General features: G+C 36.8%; 1 protein-coding gene across 5 annotated transcripts in view; it reads left to right on the top strand.

Moving 5' to 3' along the window:
* The window catches only part of EPC1 (enhancer of polycomb homolog 1), a 62848-nt gene that overhangs the window by 49378 nt on the left and 1380 nt on the right, over nt 1–12090 (top strand). For 3 of the 5 annotated variants that reach the window (XM_061587906.1, XM_061587905.1, XM_061587907.1), the window contains exons 11-13: nt 9365–9483; nt 10394–10535; nt 10644–11007. In XM_061587906.1, the coding sequence (XP_061443890.1) occupies nt 9365–9483; nt 10394–10535; nt 10644–11007 (625 nt within the window). Of the gene's footprint in view, nt 1–9364; nt 9484–9531; nt 9651–10393; nt 10536–10643; nt 11008–12090 lie in introns of those variants that run through there. The other 2 variants (XM_061587909.1, XM_061587908.1) reach the window with 2 other exon arrangements.

Below are 12090 nucleotides of genomic sequence, written 5' to 3'. Positions count from 1 at the left end.
TGCATTTTGTTTTGATGAGTTCCAAGCTGTGTTGGCCTGCGTTAAGAGAACCAAATTATATATAACATACAGGACCAGGTTCATTTTATTGCTAAGAACTAGATGATACTACTACCTTATTATACCTAGAATAACAAACATACCTGTGCTATACCTAGCACTGTGACTGTGCCACTCCTCTACTTTTTAAGGTTCACTGAGTAGATAATAAGCATAGCCAGTGACTTGAGAGTTTTCAGTTGTAAAAGAATACAAATAATTGAATTAAAAGGAAATGATTTCCAGCCATGGAAATCAATTGCATCCTTGGATAGTTACTGGAAATCATTATAGTTGTCTAATCATCCAACACAAGGGCCCATATGAATAAATATTTAAAGTCCTATGTCTTTGACTATAGTTGAAACAACTTCCTCTGACTTTCCAAAGCAATATTTGCTGCTGTGAAACTTTAAATCTAGAAGGTGATAGTAAGTTCTGAAGTTGTTTGAAATCTTAAGCCTGATAGTACAGTAGGCTGGTTTGGATGCAGTGCCAAAACAATGGCTTGACCAAGCCTTGGGCTTATGCATTGTTTCTTGTCACACAATCCAAACAGCATCTAGAGTCATATTTTTAGTCCTAAAATTATGTGTCTGTATTCTAACAATTATGTGAAGTTTGGTTTTTTTAAAACATGAATCGATTTGAAGCAATCAAACATATCTACAAGATTCAAGGCAGCCTTTGGCATTAACTAGAGGTTCACCAATACTATACTATAGACTAATAGTAAAAAGATTGTTGATGGGCAAGTCTCCTTTACTCTTTTACCTCCCTATGGTTTCTCGTTGATCCTTTTCTCAGAAGGCTTTGATTGAGAGAACATCTGCTGATAAGTAAAAATGAATTTGGATTGTATTTTTCAGAGCGCTGGATAGAGAGAATTAACACAACAGAAATTTTATGGAATATGGAGAGAAGCTATCAGTTGTGACCTGTATAAGTAAGGGTATCTGCACTGTTGCATTGTAGGTTCGTTTCAGTTCAGTTTAAGCTGCCGCTTGAATGATTGCCGCCTAGGCAGTCTGCTATGGTAGAGGGCAAATAATCAGGAAGGATGTTAGAAGACTTCCTACCTAATCTAATTATATAGGAGACGTTGTTCCCTGTGCTTGGTATATCAGTAACAGTCATTGTGCTGGATATATGTGTGGATCTGCTGTGCTTCAAAATGAGACTCGACAGAATTTCTAATACTTTGATTAAAGTATTCCTTGAATCAAACTTTTTGCATTTTGAAAGTTTATGCAAGTTGTACTTTTCTGGATTATTACTAATGTAAATAGAATTCATACATTTGTTTGATAAAAGGAAGGCTTCTTATGGTTTAACTATAATCTTTAAAGGAGTAGACCTCTGATTTCTTTTCCTACTGCCAACTTTTCTGTTGGTGATTTGCATGAATGAGGAACATCAGCCATATGTTAAGAAGTACAGCCTAAGTTGTATAAGTACAAAGTGTTGAACCCCATATAATAAATATATATATATTAAGGAGTAAAAAGGAAGTAAATTCTCCCCACAGATTTAGCTTTTGTAATATGGAAAGTAGGAATGAAAGAGGAATTCATTTTTTCCTCTTTCATTTATTTAACAAAATTGATATACTGCTTGATTGTAAAAAAAAACTTCTAAGTGGTTTACAAAAAAATAAATATTTACAATTTTCACAGCAGGCTGACGCAATCAGATGCTCCCAAACTTGCTTGCAGATTGGAATGCAACTCCAATCTAATTATGTACAAACATATTTTCTGTGAAAAGTGCCCACAGAACATGTACAGTTTTTTAGTGTCCTTTTTGTTCTTCTAAAATATCCACACAAAGTGGGATGAGGCCAGCCTTAAGCACCAGCAAAACTGAAGCAGGATAGAATTAGGCAAGGTGACCGTTTATATGGAAAGGAAGAAAATTAAATCTTTGGGATTGTATTCAGCTAAATCCTATTCAGAGTACACCCATTCAGAATAATGAACCTAAGTTAGTCATGTCTTAACTTTAGTGGGTCTACTCTGAGTAGGGTTAGCACTGACTAGGACCCTCAGATTATTACAAGCCCACTCTTGGATGAAGTTTTTGGTTACAGTGTAGTAGTTCTATTAATGCAACATGTGACAACAGCAATTTGAAGAAGTATTTTCCCGTAAAAGTCTGAATATGGTACAGCTCTGCATTGAGAGTGAGATTTCTTTTTGACTAAAACATTCTTTGTGCTTTACATTATACCAATAATATTTTAAGAGCTTCATTTTAAATTCTTGAATTTATGCTGGGTTTTCCCAGGAAATAATAACGTCAAACATTAAATACTTGCATCAAAACTTATTTTCTTGCACTAGTTAGTGCCTATTAGGAGCTTGACATGAATCCATATTAAGTGATATTCTTAATATTGTCAAAACGGCAGTGTTGAAATACTTGTAAAGCTACTTGACAAATGTGCATAACCTGCTAAAAGTGTTCCTAATTTTTCTAAAGTCTTTGTTTTCAAGTAAAATGTGAAATGCCAACCAGATTTGGCCCTAGAAACCTCTCTATAGGGCTGTTTTACAACTTTCTTTTTACCGTGAGTGATTTATTTGAAAGATGACAACTTAATTTAGTGTCACACACAAACACATACCAGATCTGATACTGGATCTGGATTGATTGCCCATCTATGTATAATTACTATAGGAGGCATGCCTCGTTTAGTGTAAGCAGAAACAAATTTCATAGTGCCCTTGCCCTGCCCTGCCCTGCCATCATACAAATTAGTGCAAAGTAATGTGTTAAAGGTATCTGCTCTGTATATGGGCCTCAAATTAGGAAGCTACATCAGGTGTACCCAGTGGATGTTGAGGTGGATTTCGATCAATACTGAACAAGTCTGACTGCCATTTTCCCTAGACAGGGAGTCACATAGACAATAGAGAATAGTGCTGCTGTAGTGAAAATATGCCAAGGACGCTGATATCGCAGGAATGGAGGGAGGACGGATAGTACAGGGGGCAGAGCATCATTGTAGCATTGTAACATAGAATAATGCAATGTAACTGTTGCCATGATTGTGACAAAGGTAAAGGTATATAACTGTCTGTAACTAACCGCCATTTTGAGGAAGAGAGTTGAGTCCTGTACTCTGGCTAAGTGCTTAGCTAAATAAACAACCTTAAAACAGGCTTTGGCTTCATTATTAAGTCTCCTCAGAAAGAACTCAGTCGTAAATTCCACAACAATGTCAACTACTAACTTCTTTTGTTTGTCTTTCAAGAGCATGGCATATTTCATACTTCTGAAGATCTTTTTAGTTATGGCAGTGGCTTCATTAGAGAAGAGAGCGTGTGGGGGCATGGGGCACTAAAAAGCCAAAGCCATGTTTAGTATGTGGCATGCTTTGGTTTGTGACTATATAATAAAGAAAAACTTTATACATATTAAACTATTCCCCCAATCCAAGTCATAAGCAATGATTGATGAAAGATTTGAAATACATAATTTTAGTCTGGACAACTGAGTGTTGGTCCTAGATAGAAAAAAGGCTCACGGATTTGGTGAGCACCTGGTGTGTCTTTGTTGAGAACTCTTTCCCAGTGTTGGCATGATAACATTATGGTAAAGGTAAGGTTGGCATTCCTTTGAAGAAAAAATATCAGTAAGTTTAACATTTATTGGGATGACAGAATAGAAGTGAATCTCTAGATTTGGGCTGGTTGTTCAGGCACTCATAAGCTGCTCTGTGTAGGCTAAATGGCTTCCCCCCCAAGCCCATTTTGTCTAGTAGCCTTCTAGATACACCCGCTGCCCCAACTATTTTCCTACCAGTGTTTATTTGTTAGCAAATGGGATTTCAAAGATATTTGAGGAAATAAAAAATTGTGTAGGACTTTGAGATGCATAATAGTCTACATGGTTTTATGACTTTAGTGGTTGTGTAACCCTTCGTTTTACAGAGTCTTTTCTGCTGAGGGTGAATTTCATATATGACCATTTTATACATTTCAGTCAGATAGTACAATATATTGAAATATAAGTACGCATATGGGGAAGTTCTTAAACATTCTTCTTAAAATATAATTGCTATGGAGAATCAATTATAAAAGCTCTTTTTACTATACAAACTCAAAAGATAAGTGTGGCATAAGCTATAGTAGGAAAAGTGGTGATTTACTTCAGGATTTCAACTCTAACAATAATTGCCAACTAATGTTGCAGTTGCTTTACTAGTAACATTGCTTATTAAACGTACGTGCCACCTAAACCAACTAATCTGTGTAGAGTTTTTCTTCCTTACACCATTTGTTCAAAAGTTGACAAGGCATGAACTGTGGACATTGCATGAAATAGTTCTTCACACTGACATATGAAGCATAGGACCGAGATGCATTGCATTTCTGTAGTAGGTTCTGTCAGATGACACTTACTTCTCAAGGCTTCCCATACATTCTTTGGAGCATTACAATCTTCCACAGTAATAAGCAAATTCTGTGATTTGCTGCTAATGTCTTGTTGAAAGAGCCTCTTGCACGATAATTGCTCACAATGTTAAAATGACAAAATCAATTTTAAAAACCATTTTCAGCATATACATTTCCTGCAGAGACATAAAATGAAAATCACAGTATACCTATACAATACACAATATACAGTGAATGAAATTTAAAAAACAACAGTGCTTAACAGCATTTAACAGTATGGGTAAGAGGTTTCTATAGTCAGATGTTTTTTATGAACCAAAAAATTTTGTAGCATGTTGAGAATAATTACTTGCCAATTAAAGAAATTGCAGGTTAGAGAGCAATCTGTGGCAACAAAAGTGTGCAGAATGACCACACTGTAATTGGAGTCTTGCTAATTGAAACTGAGATGGAAACCTAAAAGGCTGGCTGTGTTAAATATGGAAATGTGTGCACTGTACATCCAATTTTCAAACAGAACAAAATTTCTATAGTTTGCATAGTGCAAAAGCTATACTGCATGCTACAAAAGCTAAATCTTTTATTTTCTACCTTGCTTTGCCTTTTCTAGGACTGAGACAGGACATTTCTTATGTGCCTACTGTGCATGTTTAGGATTTTTAGATATGTGGTTCAACACAGAGAAATTACTACAATTTCTGGTTGGGATGAGCTAATGATTGCTAATAGAGGTTGGAAACTCAGTTTCTTAAAGGAGATAAACATTCATATAGAACAACACTGTGTAAACATTTTGCAACAGATCATTGTATCTTTTGTATGTGTTTTCTGAAAAATGAACTGCAACAAGAAGGGTTAAAAAAATCCACATATGGTTGAACTAAGTTTTGAAGCTCAAGGAAATAATGCATGATCTGCTGTATGCAGGTTGCACTATTTGTGCTTTTATTTTCCCCAGACATTAATGAACTTGTGTGGCACATAAGAAGTAGAGATGATGATGATGATGATGATATCTGTAGGCATAGGAAATATTTGAAAAGTTCCCATTTCGTACCTTGATAAAGTGCCACTCAGGTTCCTCTGATATCCAAGCCATGAGTTGGGGGAACTAAGCACGTAGAAATCGTGTGCACTCATAATTAAGCATGTTCTTGTGCCGTGGACATCTAATTTCATTGCTGCCTCTAAAATGGAAATGCTGCTATCAGAAGTTCCCTCGAATCAAAATATTTTTAATGGGCAATGTGGGAAGCTACTTTTAGAAAGCTGTCTCTTGCCTTTACCACACAACCCGATGGGTCAGAGCCAATGGTGGTTTATTAAGATAGTTGTATAGTTCAGCCCATGTTAAGACTTAAAACTTTCCCAGCATATCTTTTAAAGCAAGCCTTGCAGATCTTTCAACTCTTTTCACTTCTAAAACCTTCAAAGGAGACAGCATGACAAGAAAGGAGTAATTAATGGACAGAGCTGCATCATTTCTGCCAATGTTTAATCATGGTCATTAGGAATTTATATTTAGAGGAAACTGGGTGTTAATCCTTCATCACCAATTTGCAAAATATGCACATCCAGATTTCTAAAGCCCAAATCTGAGTTCTTCAAAAGAGTAGGGAGTTCCTTCTACATGCCCTCTCTAGGCTTTAGTTCAGAGATATCTGGAAGGTTCACTTTCCCTACTATAATTTTTTTAATCCTTCAGTACATTCTGAAATGTTTGAAGCTATAGATTGGCTGATGTTCCTGTGTCATAAATTCTTACAACTTGCCAAGAAAGTTAATATTTTAATCATCCATGGGAGAAAATTTCACTTAATTCTCAATGCTGCAAAGTGTAAAATGCACATATTGAAAGCTCCACATCAATTGCATATTCTATTTTTAAAAATCTACAAAAATAGTTTTATCTTGCAATAACTTGACAATACACATGCAAGAATAAATGAAAAATCCTTCCTCTCACAAGCAAATTGGAATCATCATGGGTTTACCTGTCCATAACTATTTTTCGAACAAGATTTAGTTTTTCATACAGAATTCACTTCTATTTTTGGAAATTATGATTCTTAAATACAGTCTTTAGCTGCCCTTCTGGAAAATATTTTACTGTGTTAGGGCTGTATCTAATGATGGAATCCAATTAGTGCAAGGATGTCTGTTTGTGCAATGATACTTCCTTTCCCCTCACTCCCAAATCTGCTCCAGAACAGATTTGAACACAAGGAGAAGTGGAGGCAGGTGGAAGTTCTTGTGCTATTGGGATGACTTCATTGGATTACACCCTTTAGTCTTCAAAGTACTACAATGTTTTATTTGTTTTTCGTGCAACAAACTGAACACGTTTAAGTAGACTGTGGGTCCATGAAAATTTGTACCTAATCCATTCGTCTTTAAGGTGCCACAAGACTCTCTATTTTTATAATAAAACAGTTATTTAATACATATGCAGGGATGAGCATACCACTACCTATTTTTTTATTTAATAGAGTACACCCCACTTACCAAAGTTCTTGAGGCAGCTTCTAGCATATTTAAAATTCAATAAATAAGAGTTACTAGAGAGGGGCAAAACTATATGCAAGCTTCCTGTCCAGAGCTCAAGTGATTTTAATGAGCTTAAATGTGGATATTTCCGTAGGATAAGACATACTGAGAGCTCCTGTCTGAAGTTTTTAAATATATATAATACACAATTATAGTGAAAGTTCAAATCACATTTATATCCAGTGGGCAGAATCCAAAGCACTGCAACAAGTTCTGCATGCTCTAGAGAGTTTGGGGCTTGTGTTCCATAATCACCCATTTAACATGTCACATAGCAAAAAAAATAATAAAAATAGATTGGATTACTCTAGCTATTTAGAACCCAACTCATATGAATGCCAATACACGTTATCGCTTTCCTTCAGTGTTGGTTTGAAACAAGACAGCCAGGTAGAGAGAGGTTATTGCGAACTGGGTTGTACATCTGCCACTTTCATCACTGGTTGCTGGCTCACCTCATTCTGCCCAGTTCTTACTCCCTTTTTCCATGTGGTTGTATACCTACATATGACACTACATTAATGTTGCTATGGCTACAAATATTTATGCTTTTCTCTATCACCGCATTCAGTAGAACTTAAGAATGCAGGAATTCAATTTGAACACCCAATTAATTGCGTTGACTGGCTTCCCAGTGGAGAAGTAAGCTTATTTGTATATGGCCTGATAGGTAATAATGTATATCCTTCTCTCCATACAAATATACTACAAGCAGTATCTTTGCGTAACAGATTTTGATACAATACCTAAAAACTACTTACCTTGGTAACAAAGAATAGAAGTGTTGTCGCAAGTGAGATTCAAATTAAGTTTGTTTATGAAAAAAGATGAAAGCTGAAGCCAATAAATCAGTGTCTAGGCGAATTTTGTGTTTGTAGGCTGTCATGTTTTAAATGCCTGCACTTGTTCTGTGCCCTGAATTCTAAATATCACTACTTGAATAGAAGAAAACAAATCTTAATGCCTAGGCAGCCCTTTGACTTGCCATGTATAAAGAGCAACACACTTGAATGGAATCATTGTTGCATACAGGCAACAATATCTGTAAACAAAAAAAAATCAGTTGTAGTGTTTATAGCTGTGAATTATACTTACTGGTCAAAATAAGTACGTGAATAGCAAAAATCTTAACTATCTTATATTTATAGGTCTCTCTTAATTCACTTCTTGGTGTGTATTAACTAGCTTTAAGTAAAGTTGTACACAACTAATTTGTTTCTGGAAACTTAGCAGTACTTCTCTGTAGTTTGGAGTGTGGTTTGATAAGCTAGAACTGTATTCAATATGGTCAGTTCCTGTTGAGGGCTTACTTTGGTCTTTCTAAGATAGTCAATGGTACCTGATGCAGTAAAACATCCAAAAGGTAAAGGTGTCCCCGCACTTATAGTGCAAGTTGTTTCCGATTCTTATATGTATATATGGGGTCGGTTTGCCAGTTCCTTCCCCGGCCTTTCTTTTCCCCCCAGCGTATGCTGGGTACTCATTTTACCGACCACGGATGGATGGAAGGCTGAGTGGACCTCGACCCCTTTTACCAGAGATTCGACTTCCTCCTTCCGTTGGAATTGAACTCCAGCCGTGAGCAGAGCTTCGGCTGCATTACCGCCGCTTACCACTCTGCGCCACAGAGGGTCTTCTAAAACATCCAAAATAGTCAGATTTGTGTTTTAAACACCCACTAAAATCTAGAATCAAGAATTTGTTGGGAAGCCTGCCAATATACTATCTAGATTAGATTTATTATTTTATTATTCAGTCTAAACCCACTTAAATAGTTGGCAGTGGAGAATTTTTCATTAAGATGGACTGGAATGAAAACTACAGTAAAACTATTTTCTGTTTCTGTTTTTAGAACTCACAAACAAGTAGTATAATACAGTCTTTGTTCATCTGTTCATAAATCAACATAACCAACTCCTTTCTTGTTGACTGGATTCGCCCCACACACACCCCAGCCCTTGCCCTCAAGGGGATTAATTGGGGGGAACTGAACGAAAAGATCATCGCATATTTTATTTTTTTTAAAAAAAGAGTAAAGGAACACTTTATTTTCAATTAAATGTTCCCTTGATGGGATTGACTCTACGCATTATCTCAGGGAACACATTTCAGATGGATAGTTGATAGCAAAGCTTCCCTTAGCATGGTAATCATATTATGGAATGATTGTATTATGGAATGGCAAACCACATTTTTATTCCTACATGGTATGCAAGTGCACTTCTTTTATAAGAGCCGCTTCTACTGAAGTAGGAGCGCTGAACATATGTACTGTGCTTCAGACCTGCACATGTTGAGTTTCCATTTTAGAATAAGGGCTGCACACACAAGGCTTACATATTTTGATATGGTATTCTCTTGTTTTATATTTTGTTCAGCATTTACAGCCGAACAATACCAGCATCATCAACAGCAACTGGCACTAATGCAGAAACAGCAGCTTGCACAAATTCATCAACAGCAAGCAAATAGTATTTCTTCTGCGAACGCTTCACAGGTGAGGGAGTTGTCTGTATTATGATTTATCCCTCATTTTTCCCACCAGGGTTCATCTCTAATTGTCAACTGTTGCCATAGCACCTTGCAACTAACCAACAGGAAAGTGGCTTTCGCACGAATCTACAACTTAGCCATACTCTAGAGTGTTTAGAAGGGACACTACAGGTGAGTATAGTAGACATTGCCTCTGCTCCCTCCTAACAGGAAAAAGGTCACTCAGTCAGTAAAGATGTGTATAATGAACTAAAGAATTCCAGATAACATCATTAATTTAACCGGCATGTAGAATTAGTGAGGGTGGGTGGGTGGACACCCCCTCCCCCCAGAAATGAAATCCAGAGTTAAACCTTGCTTAATACAGCAACTTGATGGTCTCTAGAGACGAATATGTTAACACTGGCATGTTGACTGCAACTCCTATCATCCCTGACCCATTGACCATGATGACTAAGACTAGTGGGATGTCATTAAACAATAACTGGAGGGCCACAAGTTCCTCATCCCGGGCAAAGAGGTTCAAGAGTTTTTAGTGTGATCCTAACACTCTAGCGTTGCCTCCCTCTGAAGCATTGAAAGGCATGGTCTCTTGCTACTTTGGGGGGGGGGGTTCTTGCAAAAGAGTGAAGATGCAAGTGTTCAGGTGCACTTAGAGAACAAACGGAACTCTGATCTTTATGTTAATAGAGCTGATTATTTTTTGTTTGTTTCTTGTGCTCTACCTTTGAAAGTCTGACTGCTATTTTAACTATTGAAGTTTTTAATATCATGTTTTTTAAGTATGTGATTTTATATAAGATAACTAGTGAACTGTTAATGGAAAGATGATATAGAAACAGTATATGCTTTAATTGTGGCTGTGTGACTTGACTTTTTTTAAACCGAGATTATTTTCTGTTTGCTTTTTAAAGGGTTTTATTTCCAAGACATTGGATTCTGTTAGTGCTCAATTTGCAGCTTCAGCATTGGTTACGTCAGATCAGCTCATGGGATTCAAAATGAAGGATGATGTGGTGCTTGGAATTGGGGTGAATGGCATCCTTCAAGCCTCAGGTAAGAAACTGTAAAGATTGTTGTGACCTGATTTTTGTGTGCATCTTAAACCAGTCTGCTAACTTTGGCATTTTGGAATGACACTGTCATCTTTCTTCTATTCCACAGGAGTATATAAGGGCTTACACCTCAGTAGTACTACGCCTACAGCACTTGTACATACAAGCTCGTCATCAACAGCAGGTTCAGCATTGTTACAGCCTTCAAATATAACACAGACTTCAAGTTCCCACAGTCCACTGAGTCATCAAGTAACTGCTGCCAATTCTGCAACAACTCAGGTTCTGTTTGGGAACAATATTAGATTAACTGTACCCTCATCAGTTGCCACTGCAAATTCTATTACTACGCTCAATGCACGACACATACCTAGGACTCTAAGTGCTGTTCCATCATCTGCCTTAAAGCTGGCTGCAGCAAACTGTCAGGTGCCCACGGTGCCAGCTTCATCCTCTGTGGACACAGTACCAAGGTAAGCCTTTGTGTTAAAATTCAGGTGGGTGAACTGGTGAAGAGATAATTTGCATCTGGTATTCTGCCACTGGTGCTTTGTGAGTCTGTCTAGACAAGAAATAATCCATGTAGAATATATTTTAAACATGCCTCTTAACTTCTGGTTTATGACTCTCTAGTCTAAATAGTGAAAACTTCTAGAGGGCTCAAATGCATTTGGCATTCCAAGTGACATCTGGTTGTTTTTTTGTACCCAATATTGAAACTTGTATGTTTTGGATGTGAAGGACCATATTATTGCATTTCGTGTCTTATGGCGAGAAACAAACATTTTATATAAAGGTCTCAAATAATAAGGGTTTGTTTTATAATGTCATTAATAAATTGCAGAAATCAGCTAGATTTGGAGTTGTATTCCCTGCCACACCACACCCCAGTTCTAGATCCAGCAGAGCTTGGAAAAGTTACTTTTTTAAACTACAACTCCCATCAGCCCCAGCCAGCATGGCCACTGGATTGGGCTGATGGGAGTTGTAGTTCAAAAAAAGTAACTTTTCCAAGCTCTGAGATCCAGTTATGTGAAAGTAAACCCCATCAATCTGAATGGGATTTCCATATGATTATCAGTGTATTTGAAATTCTCTGTTTTGAAAGTAGTCTACCTGGAGGAAGAAAGCAGGTTTGCTGGTGCTGCTGTTCAGAAAAACACAGGCCTAAGGCCCAATTGGCTCACTACTTCTCAAATCGTTCATACCTTTTTCTCTGTGTGAGCTTTAAAATCTGCTAACAATTAAAAAAGCAACTATATAAATTAAAATAGTAATTTGTCACCTTTCATAGTATCAGCCTCATGGAAAACATTTTCTAAATTTGTTTTTTTGCATTCCTTAATGTATATTTAAACCTTTTTTTCTCACTCTTGAAATATTTTTCCCCTTTATGTTCCTGTGATAAACAAACTTCTGGGATACTGTACTTACTCTGAATTGGAAAATTTAATAGTAAAATTTGCTGTAACCACATAAGTTAGTAAGTAAACGCCATATTGAAGATGGAAACAAATGTCCTGCCTGCCTTGGATATTTATGGGTGTGTTTTTCCT

Source organism: Rhineura floridana, chromosome 10 (assembly GCF_030035675.1).
Source record: "Rhineura floridana isolate rRhiFlo1 chromosome 10, rRhiFlo1.hap2, whole genome shotgun sequence".
In the NCBI taxonomy this organism is placed as follows: Eukaryota; Metazoa; Chordata; class Lepidosauria; order Squamata; family Rhineuridae; genus Rhineura; species Rhineura floridana.
The sequence above is the reverse complement of the archived record's forward strand: the minus strand, read 5'-3'. Positions and strand labels throughout refer to the sequence as shown.